Genomic DNA, 20942 nt, shown 5'->3' with positions numbered 1-20942 from the left:
TCCTGAGTAAACACTTATGAGTGTGGTTTGGAACACAGGCTCTGCATTGACTGCAAGACTTGAGCTAAAACTTCCAAAAACTCCTGCTGTACCCATAAAACACTGCACATGGAAAAAGCTCAGTAGTGCTAAAGAAATATAGTAAACATCAGCATAGCCTTGAATTTTGTAAAAGATGCCGGAATTTAAATGTGTTTTTACATTTACTATGTAATAAATGGGTCACATACTGCCTGGAGTGTTTGAAACATAGAATGTGACGGCAGATAAGAACCAGTCGGCCCATCTAGTCTGCCCAATTTTCTAAATATCTTAAGTCTAGGATAGCCTTATGCCTATCCCACGCATGCTTAAACTCCTTTACGGTGTTAACCTCTACCACTTCAGCTGGAAGGCTATTCCATGCATCCACTACCATCTCAGTAAAGTAATACTTCCTGATATTATTTTTAAACCTTTGTCCCTCTAATTTAAGACTATGTCCTCTTGTTGTGGTAGTTTTTCTTCTTTTAAATATAGTCTCCTCCTTTACGGTGTTTATTCCTCTTATGTATTTAAATGTTTCCATCATATCCCCCCTGTCTCGTCTTTCCGCCAAGATATACAATACATGTTTAGATCCTTTACCCTTTCCTGGTAAGTTTTATCCTGCAATCCATGAACCAGTTCAGTAGGCCTTCTCTGAACTCTCTCTAAAGTATCAATATCCTTCTGAAGATACAGTCTCCAGTATTGAGTACAATCCTCCAAGTGAGGTCTCACCAGTGTTCTGTACAATGGCATGAGCACTTCCCTCTTTCTACTGCTAATACCTCTCCCTATACAACCAAGCATTCTGTCCCTTTAAGCTTCCATTTATATAATTTAATTCTTTCTCCGCAATATTAAACATTTTAACAGGATTTTCAGTAGATCATTGAAAGTTATTGACCAGAATGATATTGTACTTTTTTTTTTTTTTTAACTTTGCCACGCTTATGAAAATTGGTCACAGAACAAAGCCTTACTTAACAGGATTATTTTCCTGTGCCAAGCCAGCTACCAATTTAATTGGGATTATATATGTGAAAAGGATTACAGTCTGGGTGTCCAAATGTTGGAAGCTAGCAGGTGATTATGTACACTATAGACCAACAAGAGCTACAAAACTACATTGTGGCTAGGGGATTAAAGAATATGAAAAAAGATCACATCAAATACTATGGTATTTTTCTCCCCTGCATATTCCCAATGATAGTATTAAGTCTAAAAATTGTATAGAATACTACGTTAAATACCCTATTATTAAAGACACTCATATTTACAATACAGACATTTCAGTATTAGAATTAGGAATGGTCAAGATCAAATATAATTTTGTGGTTAAGATTCCACTGTGTACTCTAGTAGTGTTCGGCCACCTGGCTAGGCCTCTACAGAGGACAAAGACCATAAAACGAAAAATGAAAAAAAAAAAGAAAGAAAAAAAAAAAAAAACACAATTACCAACTGGATACAAAGTTAAGAAAATTTATTCATTCCATGCTAACTTGGAATGTAACTAGTATATGTACATAATACAAATCCTGAAATATTACAAAGTTGAAAAATAGGAATTGCATTAATAAATACTGCGCTGCAAAGGAAAAACAAAAAACAAAAAACAGTTCTCCAAAATATCAACAGACCCCACACTAAACACATGGGGTCTCATTTTAGCTTATATGCCCCAAAAAATCCACTTGGGCCTGAGACAAAGAACTTTATGTTAATGGACAGTTTTTACCCGGTAATACCATTCTGCAATCAACAAAACAAATCCATATGTGTTTAACATTAAACATACCACATAATGTTCTGTATACAGTATTCTAACAGAGGAGGCAATGTAATGATTCAAAATATGAAATGCCTCTTCTGAAAACCAGTCTAAAGAAAGAAAGAAAAAAAAAAAAAAAAAAAACCACACACCACACTGACAGTTTTAGATGACCAAAACAAAGTGTGCAATTAAACAAAGATCCATGTATTATCCAAAATAGTAATGGGCTGCAAACCTTTTGCTTTGCAGCTACCAGGCTTCTTAAACAAAGATGGGGTAAGGCATCAAAGTGTGCAGTACATGGGAAGGTTTATAGCAGTGATAGCTAACCTTTGGCACTGCAAATATTTAACAGCTACCTTGAAGATACTTGAATGATGCTCAGCCTCCCAAAAAAAAAAAAAAAGCAAAAAAAAAAAAAAGGCCAAGCATCTAGGAAAAAAGGTAACCAGCAACATTATGGGGTGGTGGGTGCCAAAATGTAGCCATCACTGCTTTAAAGTGCTTGCAAGCATGGACTGGAGTGTAATGGACCCCAAACACCATCAATAAGAGTCTGTCCTTCCATGGAGGGGGAAGGTGTATTCTGGACCACTGTCTCAGGAGTTCTGCTCAATGTACATTTTGGAGAGGGATATAGCCATGGATTTGGCCAGCTCCTGGTCTCTCTGTCTCTGTGCCTGGGTCTGCTTGTACCAATTCTCATACTCCGGGTTGGGCAAGGGCTGATCAAACACAGCATCATAGTGGCCATTGCTGAGCCAGCTGAGCCAGATGCAGGGCCTGGAGGGGTCCTGGAGGCCCAGGTGATGGACCATGGTGGAGACGGTGGGGCACTCAGGCCTGCCCCCTGTTGTCAGGTGGATGTTGATGTCCAGCATCTGGCTCATTGCCAGTAACTCCGGGTAGCCAGCCCAGGCTCCGTCCTGGGCCGCATTGATGAGGAACTCGCCCACGTCGCCCTCGATGATGAGGTTAAAGGTGTCCAGGTGGTCGGCCACGTGATGCACGGTCTGCTCCCGCAGCTCCGAGTGCAGGCCCTGATCCCCGTAGATCGCCTTGCTCACCGCCCGGTACAGGCAGTTGCCGTCCGGGATGATGTGAAATCGATAGCGGTGCTTCTCGCGGAGGTACTTGTCCTGCTTGTCCAGCTCGGCCCAGTGCAGGGCCAGCCTCTCCTTGCTGTTGTTCGAGCCGAAGGTGATGGAGGGGCCGCTGGGAGGCTCCTCGGGCTGCTCCTGGCCCCCAGTGGGGCCCCACTCATACTCCGGGGCCTGGTGAGGCTGCTGCTCGGGCCTGCTGCTGTCCTGCTGCACCATGTCGCTCAGCCAGGCCCGCAGCTCGGGGGAGGAGGGCGGCTCGGGGGGAGCCTGCTCCTGAGCCTTGGGCAGGTGGGGGGCAGACAGGTGCATGGTGATCCCCGAGAACACAGATTGGCCCCCAGCTCCTGGCTGCAGGAGGCGGATAGGGACGATCCTCTCCGGGCTGCACATGGATTTGAAGTGGGTGTGCGCGCTCCCTGGCACCCTAGGGAGGTAGGAGAAGGCGGGCATGGTAATGATGGAGGAGGAGGAGATGGAGATAGAGGAGGAGGTGGTGTATGTCTGTGTGTGAGCAGAGCCTGTGTATTGTATGAATCTCCCGCTCCCTGCTCTGTATTTATAGACTCAGAGTTACACATTACTAGAGGAATAAAAATAGTCATTATGTAATAAGCCACTACCAATATATCCCAGTGACAGACAAGTGCACACAGCCTGTGAGTCACACTCAGTGACCCCCCTCCTCCCCCCCCCCCTTGTATAATATATTCACCTAGCTCAGTGTTTCATCTTCAATAAATACATTATACCCCCCCCCCCCCAAAATATATTCATATATACTATGTATCCTCATCAATAAATGTAATGTGCCCATTCCCAATAAAAATGAATAGCTAATCATCCATAGATAGATAGAGAGACATGTTTTCACTCTGCTAGTGTTGTAGAAGGGGGTATAATAAGGAAATACCTGTTTGTTTGTTTGTTTGTTTTCTTTATACATATGTTTTTTCTGTACATTATACATTAGAATAATATCACATTTTTTTAAATGTATAAAGAATAAGATTAGCTATTTAGCTATTATCCCTCTTCCACTTTCTCCAATTCTATTCTGTATACAGTGGTAAGCAAACAAGCACAGTACTGACACAATTCTGCTGAAATGTCAAGGTTAATATTTAGGTTATATAATTTCCACTGTCTCCTGTTTTATCACAGAGGAACAAGGGAGCACGTATGGTTAGTAGATGTTTACTGTTAAGGTTAGAGCTGTTTCGGATGTATAGGATTAATGGGAGGTTAGGTTGTCTTCAAGATGATGTGGACTGTTAACTCCTAATACCTTTTAAATTTAGTGTATGTTAAAGCAGCTCTGTCACCCCCATATTAAAAATCAATATTTCGTAAAGATCAAATCTTTATGAAATACTCAGATTGACTGTGTTGGAAGTAGGATAACCTTGTTGCAGTATTTGTCCTACTGCAACAAAAAGGCAGAGCTACCGCTATCAAGTTTGTCATTTCCACCAGCCGTCCCCAGTGACTGCTGTAGTCAAAGTAAGATCTTTCTATGGAGGGTCCCTCGGCCTTGCAGGATCTTACATAGACTATAATGCTGAGTATAGCGATGACGTTGGCTCCCAGCAGCTAAAGCACCAGGATGTGAGGAAGAGGATGGAGGCAATCACAAGGAACATGTTCAAGTAAATAAATGTCACCTTCCTCTTTCCCCCATGACATTGGAAATGTCACCATCAGGGTCTTTGCAAATTATGGAAAGACTCCAGACTGTGACAGCGCAGCTTTAATTAAAGGGACACTCCAGGCACCATAAAAACTTCCACCAGAGGTCCTGCTAAAAGTCTTGCTCTAGGTGCTGTTGATAGGCTAAGAGAATCCGCTTTCATTCATAAAACTCAAGCAAGTAAGACAGCATCCAGGACCTGTTGGCACCATAACAACTTTATTGTGATTAAGTGCACACACTGTTATACACACACTTAGACAATGACATACTATTATGCCCACATTCAGACAGTATACACACACTACTACATGTACACAATGCTACACACGCAATCAGACGTACACATATTGTAAGTAATTTATTAATGATGTCATGGTTTTAACACCTTCCAAATGTTTTTTTTTTATCTTATGTCACTCCCTGAGATGTTACGCAATGTCAGGTGGCACTGTGTCCTGTGATGTCACTCATATATAACTAATTATGCAAATTAGCACAACCTGTAATTTTTCCCCAAAAAGGTGTAATGGGAATAGAGAAAAGTAAGAAAGCTATGCATACAATAATTAAGGCTGTTCTGTGATGTTATTGTAGGCTCACATACAAAAAGGGGTTTATTGGTGTTTATTAACTAAATGTATTATAATTCTATTTGAATTCTCAGTGAATTCAAGACAATTCACACTTTAGTGAGTACCATTTACATGTATTTCCATGCAGCATACTCTGCCTGGAGGGCTTTCCAACAACAGGACCAGTTAGTGACATTCCTATGCTAAAGGACTGAAAATAATTAGACACTGACTCCCATTGTGATTCCTGATGAGACTAATTGTTTTCTCTCCCATAGCATACATACTGTCTGGAGTACTCTCCATGATACTCGTTCTCAGAAAGCAGTATTCATATGCATCCTATTCATCCTGCAACATCATGGTGCCTATCAATTCTACCAAACAGATAAACTATCTCATGAACAAATGCAAACTGCGTATATATTCCTTTAAAATTTCGACATCACCAGGGTGGAGATGACCAGTTTTTTTTTTATATAAATAGATCTCACACATTTAAAAAACATACGCAAAAATAATAAATATATGTATTGGAAGTTCCAGCACTTTCTAGAAATTTCTGTACTTTGCAACTTCAGTGAGTTCCTTACTATACTAGTTAGTGACTCAGGCAATCATGTTCACTTAAAAGGAGCAGCCTAGGTACCATAGCCACTACATGTTGATTTCGTGATTATGGTGCGATTAGGTCAAACTGATTGTGACCATATTTTATTTCCATTAATTGACTAAATGGGTGAGTTAACACTCTCATCCGATGAATGGTGTTAAAATATGGATGTAATTTATATTGATATTGCAGAAGTGGAACAAGCATTAGCACTTATGGTGAGTGGGTGTCTTAAGACCCCAAATAAAAAAAATGAAAAAAGCACTTAAAAACAGTTTGACCAAGAACCAGAGGAGCCAGTGCCTGGAAGCTAAGTGCACTATAACTTCTTCATTATCATGTAGTGGTTTTGATGGCACATAACCTCTCCATTGGCAATGAGTGGTTTTTGTGTCCAGACTGCTGCTTTAATTTTCATTGCAGTGTGAAGCAGTGTTTTGTAAACATTAGTGTTGTGGGAGTTTTTAGCAGCTTTCTACTGAACACCCAAAAAAACACCCAAAAAAAAGCGGCATCTTTACATTCTGTACAGTAATATTATTAGAACAAAAATCACGATGGGCTTATAGAGAAATACTAATTCTTATCCAAAAGCTTTCCTTGGATAATTAACTGTGCTTTAAGGTACAAACTGAATTCATGCATTGTACTTTTTTTTTTTCCTGCATTTTTCGATTTTTCATGCTGTTGGACAATTAATGAAAACTGCTTCCCTTCCCAAAGTATCGATCTTGGAGGAATATTAGGTAATTCCCCCTTTCCTGCATTTGGGTCTTGCAGCCCTAACGTGATATATATTTATATGTGCTCACAGTTCCAAATTGGAATTATCATGTTAAATCACATTACCACAAGGTTCCATTAGAACCTTGTTGGTAACTGTAGCTTGTGCCACAGTCCCTAAGTGACGTCACCAGCTCCAGAACGATCGAGCGGCTTCCAAAAGACTTGTTTACATCTTCTCCACGGTGACGTAATCGCGTAGCGTACGGGATTCGTCTGCGGGCGATTCCCTACGCTTGGTCTCAACCCATCCGTTTGATTGGCAGCCGGGCCCCGGGCTTGGGAGCCTTCAGGGTATGAAGTGAACTTTATTTTTGGACCTGACAGGGTACAGGCGTCATGTCCCAAAATTAAAAAAAAGTGACATTACAAAACTGGGAACAACATTTGTTACTCACTAATCATTCATTACATTTAACTGATGCCCAAAAGTATTTAACCCCTTAAGGACCAAACTTCTGGAATAAAAGGGAATCATGACATGTCACACATGTCATGTGTCCTTAAGGGGTTAAAGCACTTTTGAAAAAAAAATTTGGTCATGGTTTTTTTTGTTAAGAGAAATGTCAGCCAAGACATTAAATGCACTGGGTTTTTTTTTGTGTTTTGTTTTTCTTTTATTGTCATTGAGGATGATTTAGGAAAAGTCTGGAGCGACCCCTTATGAAGAATAGTATTTTATTTTTTTATGACTGGCATTTATAAAGCGCCAACATATTCCGCAGCGCTGTACAATTGGTATGTAACCTATCGATGTGGATATTTTCTTCTTACCGGTTGAGCTATGTGATTTCCTCTGAAATGGGAAAATTAAACCAAACAAGGATAAAAAAAAATGCAGCTAATAGGTTAATAATCTAATGACACTGCGTTCGTTGCTAAAGAATCACTCCAAGCACTACACCTCACTGTAGTGGTTATGGTGTTGGGAATGCGCTGGCATCTAAGGGCTTTACATCCTAATTTCCCTGTTTAAGAACATTTTGGCAACTAACCTGGGTTTTGCCAGGTACATGCTTGAGAAGTCTTGCTGTGTAAGGTTGTGCTCATTGGCAGAGAGAGTTCGGTTTGTGCTCTCAACAAATGAGCCTGTCCTGCACAGTAGATCCTAGCTCAGTAAAGCTGACGGAAACTCCAGGACCTGGAGAGGTACCTGGTGGGTGAAGTCCTTGTAGGAGAAACAGCATAAGAATGATGCCTCTGTCCCAAGATGGGCTTGGATAGGTCTTGGCAACCTTGTGGACAATCAGGAAGATGCTGCCGTAGACTCATCGATTTCCTGGTTGGAAGATACAACACGCATCCTGCACTAAATGAGGGCAGATGGAGCTTACCAGCCCAAGAAAGTGAGTGCGGCCGAGGTCAAGGACACCATATGGGCTCTTGGGGGCCGGCACCGTGGTCCTGGAGCATAGAGTGGAAGCAGTGGTCACAGCAATCAACCAGATGGCTGTCACATCTAATGATATGCAGGGCTAAGGTTCTTGGTTGGACTATGGGAGCTCTGTCACACAGTGGTTTGTATCTACCTACAAAAAGTGGTGCAAGGAAGGACAACCGGTAAACAGGCGACCGGGTCATGGGTGCCCAAGTTTCATTGATGCACTTGGGGAGTAAAGGGAAGCCCATCTGGTCAGACACTCTTAGAAACATACTCACAGATACTCACTCAAAGTCTTTCCTGCTGCGTAGCTACCGTGAGACCCATAAGCAGGGCGAAGAAATAAGTGTTCTGTATAATATAGTGGAGCTGGCAAACAGATCTGGAGTGGACAGGTGCTTTATATTATTGCTGCCTCTTATGATATAATATGGACATTTATGCTCTTCCATTATTTATTTATTACCATATAACCATTATAAGAAGATATTTGGAGGGGCGGGGCCTGACCGCAGAAGGGAGCAGACCCATGTCGCTGCTGCTCCCGTAGCTGATCCGACTTAATGCCGATTTCCGACAAACGGAGACCGCGAGCTGACTCGATTTGGAACCCACTCGACGGGGGAATCCACAAACGTGGATTTTGGCAGCAGGTCAGAGCCCCCTAATGTTGCGGCCTACAAGCATGGCGGCACGCTCTCCCGCCGTCCACAATTACAGAAAGGCAGAATATAAGTCCCCGTTCCCCCCCCTATGGACCGGCGGGGGTTATCCCGGTCCCTACCACGCTGACACACACTGCCCATCGACCTCCAACTGCCCACTCAAGCCTGGGCTCTGAATGCTCCAGACCCGGCAACATGGCGGACGCAACCCAACTAACGAGGCCAGCGCCCACGAACCCGCAACTTACAAGCCTGGACCTGGCATTTCAGCGATTCTGGGACAGGTGGGAGCAGCTCCTCATGAGACCCTTCCCATCACCCGAAGGCCCGACAGGGGAAACAGAAGCAGAGGAAGAGTGGGCCTACCCCGGGCACTACTCACCCTCCTAGTCCAGCACCGACCACCGACCTATCACCCGGTCCGAGGGTCAAGGGGAGATTATCTCCACGGCATCGACAACATCGCCGGAGGCCCAACCGCCGCTGGCGGCGCAGAACCACCAGGGTCCTCCGTGGCGCCCCAGCAGGGAAAAACTCGGCCTACATGTACACCCGAGTTTGTGGCACCGAGAGGCAGACCCCACACGAGACCCGGGGCCAGGCGGAGGTCTTCACAGCCGCGCAACACACCTGCACCCTGCGGATCCCTCCAACTTCAATCATCACAAAGCCACGGGAAGGGATCGGCTGAGGAAGTGGGCCGGGGCCAGAGACCAAGCCGGGAGCTGTACACCCCGCCAGGACTGATCCACAAGGTTTGCGAAACCGTCACTGTCAGAACACCTTGACCCAGCGATGCTCCGATGTCCCAGTATGACATTTAGCCAGACTTATGAAAAGCACAGCCGTGCAACACTTGTGCATCTGTTTGACATAGAACCATATCATTGGCATTTCTTCTTTATATGACTTAGCTCGCTACCTATGCTCTTATACTTAGATTGTCTACCTATGACTATTATGCAAGTTATTCTACACGTCTATAGCACTGGGCATGGCTTGCATATTCCAGCCATACTAACTGGCTTTACATAGCTACCATCTTGCATCATATAAGTTTTAATCCTGTTATATGGTTAGATAGGCCTTATATTACAGATATAAACGGGGTATGTACGGTTACGTTATCCTACTGTCTTCTTATGCTCATATAAAATGACCCTCGATACATAGCCTGTTAATGACAAACATATTACACTCACACACGCGCCATGTTGGCCATAGTTTAGCCTTAAATCTCCCAGCCACCCTATCTGGGCTGGACTACAGAACCGTTGAAAATATTGTAACTACACTGCTCTTGTCAATAATCGTTTAGCCTGCTCACGAGGTATCGCATGAGACAGCCCTGTATAAGAGACGTCGTAATGTGTCACTGTTCAGCTTGTATACTTCGACTCTACACAACTCTTAGATTCCTTAACCCCTTAAGGACCAAACTTCTGGAATAAAAGGGAATCATGACATGTCACACATGTCATGTGTCCTTAAGGGGTTAACCTAGTCTCAGCATGTATTTATATATCCAGCAACTGAATAACCATCTGACGTAACCTTAATATTTTACACAAAAAATGAGGCTAGCATTATATAGAGACGATATGCCTTACATTGTATTATCCCTGACTTGTTTGAAATGTTATTGTCTCCCTTTTTACTTTCTGTACCCACATTCATTTTTGCCTCAATAAAAAAGAGATTTACTAAAAAATAAATAAATAAATAAGAAGATATTTGGGTCGTAATTAATCAAAGATTACATCATGGATATGTCAATCGACAAGATAAATAGGTGTTTTATTATTACAAAGTGCTCAGACTGGTTTAATGAGAATGAGGCTTCCAGGTTAATTGTAGCATGCTAGATTCCGATAGATACTGTCTATGTGTGCTGTGTGCTTTTAATCACAAGTTAAGGGTGTTTGATGATTCATTAAATGCTACTGAAATATTTAACACAACTTATAATTTCCCACTTAGTTTGCTTAATATAATATCTAATAATTAATTACATAATTTATATAATATTACGATTATCATGGAAGAGTAAACCTAGAAATGAAATATTTTTAACAGTCACGTTTTATCCATGTCTGACTTATTCTAGTCTGGGACAAGATGCAGACGATGGGAGACTTTGTGGCCACTGCAGCAAAAAACTTTTTAATTTTTGATAGTTTTACATTGGTTTTGTGTTTTAAAGTATTGCGGTAGAGATAAAATGCCCGATCTGCCTTAGTTCTCTTTGCTTGCTAGACTACAGCACACAGTGTTTTATCTAAGTTGATCAGCACCTTAAGAAATAAACTGTCACAAATTGTATGGGAGTTTTTTCTAGGTTAGATTGATGACTAGTTCTTCTTAATAGACACAATATGTTGGTGACGGAGCATGTTGTTAGCAACCACAATTTTATTCTGACGAGAGTTATTCATACAATAGTATACAAATAAAGGATGGGAAGCACCTTGTAATTTAAATGTCAAAATAATTGCCAGTTTTATCTCTAGATGCCTGAAATATTAGTGCAATGGTTATAAGAAAATAAAAATAATAGGCCATTTAAATCTAAACAAGAAAACCAAACAATCTGTCTGCACTTCCCATCTAATGTTGAATACCCATCATGGATCATTTAAACACTGGTCTGGGGGAAATGTTTGTGAAAATCAGTTTATTAAATATAATTATTTAATCCAAACCAAAATGTACATTTTCAAATCTTGCAAGACTGTCATAAAGGAACACTCTAAACACCTTTCATTTCCCAAAAAGTGCAGATTTTAATAGGAATTGACTCTTTTATATGCTGATCAGTCACAACATTAAAACCACTGACAGGTGTAGTGAATAACATTGATCATATCGTTATAATGAGACCTGTCAAGGGGTGGGATATATATCAGGTAGCAAATGAACAGTCAGTTCTTGAATTTCATGTGTTGGAAGCAGGCAAAATTGGCAAGCGGATAGATCTCTGTGACTTTAACAAGCGTCAAAATATTGATGGCTAGATGACGGAGTCAGAGCATCTCCAATATGACAAGTCTTGTGGGGGTGTTCCAGGCATGCAGTGAGTAGTACCTAACAGCAGTGGTACAAGGAAGGACAAAGGGTAAACCGGCATCAAGGTCATGGGCACCCTAGGTTCAATGCGGCAAGTGGGGAGCGAAGGCTAGCTCGTCTGCTCCAATCACACAGAGGAGCTACTTCTCACACCAAAACTGCAGATAGTTCCATCCATGCAGTCCTAAATACATTAAAGCCCATTCTGTGTATAACAGCATGGAATGTCCTAATGCTTGGTATGGTTTAAATACCTGTAAGAGACTTTTCTCAAATGTATGCACTACAAAGGCCACTTCTAATGGGGCATAGCCGTTATTTTCTTGAACTCTTGTTTTTTTTTTTTAAATATAGGATACAGTTTTTTACTCAAAAATGTGGTATAAAAACTTCCTGCATTCTATATTCAGTGTCACCTGACACAATGTCTGGGTGACCACTGGGAGAGGAGCTCAATGTTAGGGTGATCGATGGAAGAGGAGTGCACAGACCACCCCCTTCTGCCAGTCGCTCAGTGTACTGTTGACTTGCAGACCATGATAGAGAATCTTCATTATTCTCCACTTGGCCTGACTGGAAACTGCTCAATGGCAGTTAGAGACATAAGTGTAGGAGCAAGAGAGACAAGGGCGCTAGCAAAATACACAAGGGGTTAGGGGTGGAAGAGACACTGGAGGGTTAACTTAATTGATATAAAGAGTCGAGGAAAGAGTGTTAAGTTGGGAATAAAGGTTGGGGAGTAACCCCGAGTAAATACATATTAAAAGATAATAGTACAGAATAAAGCATCTACCCAGCCCAGAGCCATATAAAATACAACTTTTACTAAATTGATTAAAAGACAAAACTAGTACATAAAATGTGTAAGTATATAAAGACAGACCTATAATGCCAGAAAATACGAATATTATTCTGGTACACACACTGTAGGTCACAATTAAGAAAAATGCTATCACAGCTGTTTTTGTAGCAAAAACTAAGCAACGGAAAAAAATTCTGACATTGCGAAAAAAGTTGAGATAGCAAGTTGTTCATTGACACCCAAATGCCCTTTACTAGACAATAAACTAAATCAATTTACAACTTTAAAGCACTTAAACCACTTTAACTAAGACAGTAAACAAATAGGTTTTGTTGATTCTGCCAAGCTATAAAATCTGGTATGTGTTAACTCAAACAAAGTGAGAAATACGAATGGGTATTACTGAAATTAAGTTAGAAGGATATCATTTTTAAAATGTATCTTAAATGCAAAGTGGAATCATTATATTAATCTCGATATAATCTTTATAGTTTATAGTATAGCACAGGGGTTAGCAACCTATGGCACACAAGGTGTTTTTGCACGGCACTCAAGGCTGCCAGAGCCAAACAGGCTCTGGCCTATCAGGAGTCCCAGTTGGACTTCAGATATTTGCCAGTGCAACCCGGGCGGTGAATGTGAGTGGTGATGGACAATTCTCAGTTTCAGCATTGCAGCACTTCGAGTAAGTAATATCAGATCACTTCCCGCACTTGTGAACGGGAATACGCACTGCAGTAGAGCAGCCCGCAGCAGCTTTTGCAGCTCTTGCCCCTGACCTGTACCTTGCCAGGCCGATTCCCACTGGACCCCAGGGAAGCCAACCAAACTGCTAGATATACACAGAACTGGAAAAGAAGCCTATTCCTCATACAAATAATACAGACAGCCCACAAGCACAACATCACTGATAATCCACATACATGCACACAACAATACATGAAGCCTTTCACATTCAATACCACACATGCACACCACCAAACACACAATGTGACATATCATCCAGACAGGGCAGGCTTCTATAGGAGCAGGTGGGGCCATGGCCAAAGGCAGCACTTTAACAGGGGCGACATTTTGCCACTGCTCTGTCTGCCCCTCTGTCTGCAGTCTGTCTCTGCCACTGCTGCATCTAGCATCAGTATCCTGGAAGCGGCAAAAAATTCCGCATGGATGTACACAGTGCTTCCTCCTATCATAGAGGATGCACCTTATGGTGCCCCTCCTCCCCCAATGCAAGCAGTGTGAGCACATAAGAGGTTGTGAGGGAGCTGTAAACCTCTTGCTCTGCTCCCTCGCAGGATGTCTATTGATGACGTCATATTCCGGCTCCCTGCCTCAGTAGACGGCCCGCACGGGAGAATAGCAGGAGGGTTACAGCTCTGATACACTCACGCTGCCGGCCTCACAGCAGCCCCATTGAACCCCAGGGACAGATCCACTCCAGCTCTCCCAAAAGTAAGGAGGATGAGTGGACAATTTATAATAATAATATTAAAGGGACACTCCAGGCACCCAGATCACTTCTGCCCATTGGAGTGGTCTGGGTGCCAACTCCCATTACCCTTAACCCTGCAAGTGTAATTATTACAGTTTTTATAAACTGCAATAATTACCTTGCAGGGTTAAGTACTCCTCTATTATTATTATTATTTTATTGTTTATATAGCGCCATCACATTCCGTAGCGCTGTACATAGTGGCTGTGCCTTCTGGGTTCTTAAAAAACGAAAAGTGTTTTAAATGACGCTGGACGTCCTCATGCTATACATGAGGAGCCGGTATCCCCGGTATCCCCAGAGGAACGCATGCGCATTAGGGCTCCCCCGCTGTGGGCGGCATCCCCAAACTATAACCAGATGAAGTTTGCCGCCAAAATGAACACAATAGCCCACATACACACAAATACAATGTTTACAAAGCAACTTCACCGCCTTTAAATAACACAAAAAGAATACAGCTATATACACACCTGAGTTGGACCGGCACACCAAGGAACGTCCAGGTCTTGTTTTGCCACAGTACTACTAAAAGGTTTCCTACCCCTGTTCTAGCATGTTTAGATAGTTTATATATATTTGTTTAGATAGTTTATATATATATATATATATATATATATTTCCATTTAAGAAATATTATACATGTAGTTTATAGGACACACCTTTCAGTTATTGTATATTATATTGCATTGAAATATAAAATTATGTCTAACTACAAGAATTTAGTATTAGAGATAAAATAGTAGATATCTCTTTAAATCGAAATTGTGGGCATAGTCCTATAATAATTAAGATCACCATATTAATATTCATATTAATAATATACATATTTGTTCTCTTTTTAAATTATATTTATTAGTAAGTTTTTTCAAAACATAATATAGATTTGTACGATAATATAACAATCAAACAATATCAAAAAAACTGAAATAAAATATAATACAGAGCATAACATTTTGGAGGCAAAAGTGAGTATAACAGTTACCTTTTTGTAGTATCGGGAGGTGTATGAAAGTATTTATCTATGACCATGTTCCTTTAACCCATTTTCCCTCTAATCCCAAGAGAAACGGTAATAAGGCAGAATATTGAGAACATTGTTGCAATGCTAGTTCATATCTCTTATCTAATATTAAGTACATGACTTCTTCAATAGATGGAATATTAGGAGATTTTGGGCAACAAGGTATGACTGTCGTCGCAGCAATCAGAGCTTGACCTATTATAATCCTATCTATTAAGAAATTTATAATTTGTTCATAATTTTCACAAAATATTATTTGTAATACTTTGTCCCACAATATATACAATAATCAACTCTATGAGCAACTAAATAATTGTTTTGAACCGGGCGGACCTAAGGTAAGGTATCACTAGTGCAACATAGATACCATTATTATAGCTAGATACACGGCGGACCACCCAGATAAACATATCCTTAGAAAGGATAAAGGTATAATTTTTAATTATAACCCTGCAACCAAATATAAGTATAGAGAGGGTTAACCTTAAAATGTGTTTAAAATTGACAAATGAATGTCTACAGTAGAGACTAATATGTCTTCTAAAAGTATTTAAGCAGGATACAGAGTAACAATATACTATATACAGCAGGCAGTATGGTATGTATTTGCTGTCTAACAAGGGTATATTACCTAGATTGTTCTTTGGCAAGTAATACAGTTTACCAATGCAATATAGCTACTAAAAAAGGATTATGTAAAGAGCCCCAACATTATATGATATATCATAAGTATATGTATCCTGTAGTAACAAATATAATTTGCGCAAAATAGATTAAATCCAAAGATTATAAAACATTTTCACTGTTCCTTCAAGGGCACCTGTCAAGGAGGTATAACCGAGCTTGCCTCAACTATTTTGACATACACAAAACAAATTCAGTAAGAATAGCCGTCATAAAGCGAAAATAAAAACAGGTCACAGTGTGCTAAATATATCCATGTAGTAGTCAAGTATAATAAGTTTAAGAATAACTGTCAGAATTGCATGTCTCAAACTAAGCACACAAACTTGAGCCCACGACGAGTGTTTATTCACTGGCAGGCTCTTCAAGGGGGAACGAGGTGCTAGTTAATCTCCCTTTAATCAAAAACTCCTTCGTGGTTAATATGATAAATAAAATATATAATATCCAAGTAAATAATGCAACACAACAAGGATGGTATCGGATTGAGAATGTAGGTGATCTGAGTTCTTTATTATGATAACCTAAAAACTCTAAAATATTAAAAATAATTGGAAATTCTAATATTATTTTGGATCATCTGTTGGGATTCAAAAACAAATGTGGAATAATAGAGCAAATCCCAGAATATGTGCATTTAGTCTCGCTGGAACAATACATTATGGACATTGATTTGGAGCCGTGGAGACAGAGAGGCATTCTCTTTACAGTTCAAATTATAGAAGTAGAGAAGACAAAATCCTTCCAACGCTTAAATCAAAACTTTCAGCTCCCATGGTCAGAGATCTTTAATTACTTAAGGATAAAACATTTTTTTGAATAATAATTTATTAAGACAGAGATCAAACATAACAAATAAACTTTTTGTTATTATTAAATGCAATCAAGTAGCTAAGGTCTTATCGAAAGCAATAGATATACTGACCTCATTGGATAAATTACCAGATTTCCCTATATTCCAAATTTGGTAAAGAGACTTAAATTATAACATAGAGATGAAAACATGGAAAAAAAAGCTTGGTCAAAAGTTAAGCAGGTAATGCATTGTACAAACTGGTCAGAAATTCCATTTAAATAGATGGTACTTAGTACCTACAAGACTTCCAAAAATGTATGACAATCAAACAACAATTTGCTGGAGATGTAATAAGGTTAACGGTACATATATACATATTTGGTAAAATCGTGAAGAGTTGGTTAATATTTGGTTAAATATTTAATATTTTATTTAAAAAAAATACATAAATGTGGACTTGGGTTATACTCCAGAAACTGTTCTTTTACATATAAATTTGCCAAACATAGATAACAATGTATTTTTTTTATTTTTTATTATACATTGTTTAGCAGTCAAAGTTATTATCACACGTAACTGGAAAAAAATCTAATTGCCTTTAATGGCAAGATGTCATAAATCAGCTAATGTTCCAAATCAAGTCTTTTCTAATATGGGAAGAATAGTTACAAATATTGGAACTGCAACATGCATCATTGAAAACCTTGCATCATTGAAACCCGAGAATTTTGAAAATAATTCAGAGTATATCTGCCCCTTATAATGCCCATGGTCATTCCTTTTGGCAATGGATGTATTTTTCTTACAAAACTTGAATTCTAAAGAATTAGAATAATATTTTTCTTTTCATGTTATTTTTTGTTTTTATGTATTATGTTTATTGTCGCCCAAAATATACAGTAATTTTAGGGAATAATAATAATATAGTGGCGGATACTGGCTATATTACACTCCACGCCAGCCCCCATCGGAACCTACAGGAAATCAATCCTCCGACACCTCCTAAACGCAGCCAAAGCCCTGATCCCATTATATTGGAAGCAGACCGCAATCCCTACAACAAGGCGATGGCTGGAAAGAATTGAGGAAATATACATGGCGGAATCAATACAGGCATCCCTCCTGGGTACCGTAGAAAAACACACAAACAGGTGGCGACCGTGGCTGGTCTATGTGGCAGAGCAATCCGCACGGACAGGAAGAAACTCGTGAACATAACAACAGACACGACACAACAACCAGAAGAACGAACCCCGGAGAATCGAACGAACCCCGATGGCTGAACCCCGTTGGTCGGGCCCACTCCTCCACAACCCCCCAACCTCACCCCCCCTTCCGCTCCTCCCCCAATCACCCCCCCTCCTACACCCTACCTTTCCTGCCCCCCCCTGTACCATCCCTTAACTGACCGAACACGGAACGCTGTAATTGACTAGACACCAGCAACTAGACCGCTCACACATGACGACCGATATACCACCCACTATCAACACTCATCGCCGACTGAAACACCGATGAGCACCTAACCGATAATGAAATTAAAAGGCACACTGATGCTCCAACCCCTCACGACAGGGACACCTATACACTGGAATATATTTTCAACAGCACTAACGACTCCCATAAACTCAGGACCCCTGGGTACCCACCAATTATTGGGTATTACACACTTGACGACAGAGGCGTTAAGGACCTAGGGGAACAACGACAGACGTATGGGACACTCAGTTGGGACAAAGTTGAACTAGTTTAAGTTTTCAATCTTTAAATGGCTTACATAATTAACTACCGCAAACTACTGATGCACAACAGCTTGCAACACTCGATAACGCGGGATCTACGCGTCCCACCTTCAAAAATAACTAAAACGCATACACTAACCTGCCATATCTCATGCACTATAACTGGCTTTAATATCTGACTATCAAAGCTAAGCCAAGGACAGAGAGAGGGGGGAAAACAAAAAAAAGGAAAAAAAAAGAGGAAAACTCATGCAAACAACACCAGTATACAATCAGGACCCTAAGAAGCTACAGCCACCACCTGTACAGCGTGGCAGTACTTGAGGCTGCAAACCTCTTGTCTCCTAAAGCCTATTTATTGCACCACCTCTAGCTGACAGGGCTATTCACTACAAGACCAACTGCTAATATTTCTGTCATTGCATGAGTTACACTGAGGACTATACTAATACTAATATGTATTTCGAAACGAGGTATAGCTTATGCTACCGCTGTATATGATGTTACATATGTTCCTTGCTCCTTGTAATACGGTATACTATGTCTTTGGTTCAAATACCTCAATAAAAACATGATGAAACGTTAAAAAAAAAATATAGGGGCGGATAAGCAACATATACGGGGAGACTAGTATGCATAGGAAATTAAAATCGGGGCAAGCAAAAGCACGTCCATCGCTGATGAATATAAACGCCACCCGGAGGATGGTTCTGGAATAATACAAGTGTGAAGCTAAAGACGACCGAAACGTACTGATTGGAAAACTCTTTGCTAGTGAAATACTTATGTGAAACTAGATGTTATAGCACAATAAAAGTGTATCAATAAATAAATCAGAAATGCCTATACAGGAAATCAGTCAGATGTACAAATATATCCAACCATAGGGATGAGGCACCAAATTACATTTTCATACATTAAATCACCTATACGCAAACTTGCCATTATGCTATTGGAGGCTGGCAGGTTCACCTTAAATTATTTTTTAAATATCTGTACTATTTTACGGCACTGATAATGTATACCATAAAATTATCTTTTTTTTACCTGTTATTACCCAGTTGTCCTTAAATAAACCACAGCATAAGGCTTCTGGCTATAATGAGATTAAAGGTCTTTTGGCATTGAAGAGATTAATTATCTGCATTCTGAATTCTTACTTTGTTTCATATTAATTAAGTCAGACCATATAATGAGGTGGTTTTAGGACTCTACGACAGCTGTGCAGTCTACTGAACTGAAGCCGCAACTCATTCTTATGGTCTGGGGGATACTCGGGTGCTTTGTTCGTTTTGCCAGGTTTTTGTGACCTCGGTTTATGGCAGATGGTATACTCTGAGAGCGGTGCACCCTCAGATATCCAAATAACTGAAAATTTAAATCCAAAACATTGTTGACACATAATGAAGGATTAATTGCTTTGGATTTACACCAATGGCTATTTGTGATGGGTAATATAGCCTCCAGATAGGAGGTATGTTCCATAGATTATAAATATACTCAACAAATACCAAGGCAGAGTTATATTTACATGATTTCTTCTTGTTTTTGTAATTTTAGTTCATACATCAGTAACTTTGAAACCTAGTGTGAAGAAATGACTATATTATTCGATATTTTGTTGCATAGTTCTTGTTTTTTTGTGTATTTTTCATTCGGCAGATGGGACTGCCGAACAGAGACCACCCCTGGCTCACTTAACTTCAAAGCCGGCATCACTTTCACCCTCTATGTGTGCGGTCAGCGTTCGTACTGCCGAACGCCACGTGGCAGAGAAAACCGCGGCCATCTTTTTTTTCGCCAAACAAAGGCAGCGGGACTTGGTCGTCGAGTGTCTGGAACTAAAATCGGACACTCGACTTCCCAAACACCGGTCTCAATCATACGAACGCTGGAACTAGTGATACCGATTAGCTAGGAGAGCGCTATTCGGTACAAATATGCACACGAATGAGGGGAACAATCGCTGCTAGGAGCCAGGGGAATTCATTCGGTACTTTTATGCATTTTTTCCCTTTTTCTGAAGTGACCGGCAAAACCACACGAACCTCTGGAACTATTTTGGGCAGTCCGCCCACAATGAACCGGTCACAAAGGACTTCCATACTTTTTGCGAACCCCTGAACCGATCCGGGTGAAATTTGGATATGTTGGTCACCCGGATCGGGGCTATCAGGGGATATAGTATTTGTGGGGATACCCCAGGTATAAAGGGGTGTTCCAGAAATTGGGGAAAATAGTGAATTTTCAGCCTGGAGATAATTAGGTTGTTACTATATCAGACCTGATTATCTCCAGGACTAGGGGAGGGAACTGCCTGTTTGTATTGGGTGTGTTTTATATTTTTACTGTTCGGGATTGGATAAATGTTACTCCTCCCTGTGGGATGTCCCCTTGCATGGGGACCTGCATAAAAAGCCATGTGTGTGAATAAACGTTAGTTCTACTTGTATCCTGAACCTGGACTCTGACTGTTATTTGGAATTCGTATGCCGTAACAAGGGAATTATCTTATGCAGCTGTTTTATTCCGTATGGATTTCGGTTCCTTGTCACGACTAGTAATGTGGTCCAGCACGCAGAATCTATGTAAACATATACATAAGTCAGAAAAGGAAAAATAACAGGACAGAGCGTAAACCGGACCTTAGAATGGCCGGACTAATACGCTAGAGACAGAGAATGGTCAAAGGGAAAGCCGAGGTCAAGGAAGCCAGAAAATACTC

At 40.6% G+C, this 20942-nt stretch overlaps 1 protein-coding gene across 1 annotated transcript; it reads right to left on the bottom strand.

Moving 5' to 3' along the window:
* Positions 1–1493: 1493 nt before the first annotated feature.
* On the bottom strand, positions 1494–3415 carry OTUD1 (OTU deubiquitinase 1). Its single transcript, XM_063450791.1, has one exon. The coding sequence runs from the start codon at positions 3352–3354 to the stop codon at positions 2401–2403; it is 954 nt and encodes a 317-aa protein (XP_063306861.1). The 5' UTR covers positions 3355–3415; the 3' UTR covers positions 1494–2400.
* Between the last annotated feature and the right edge of the window lie 17527 nt (positions 3416–20942).

This window comes from Pelobates fuscus, chromosome 4 (assembly GCF_036172605.1).
Source record: "Pelobates fuscus isolate aPelFus1 chromosome 4, aPelFus1.pri, whole genome shotgun sequence".
NCBI classification, from domain to species: domain Eukaryota; kingdom Metazoa; phylum Chordata; class Amphibia; order Anura; family Pelobatidae; genus Pelobates; species Pelobates fuscus.
The sequence above is the reverse complement of the archived record's forward strand: the minus strand, read 5'-3'. Positions and strand labels throughout refer to the sequence as shown.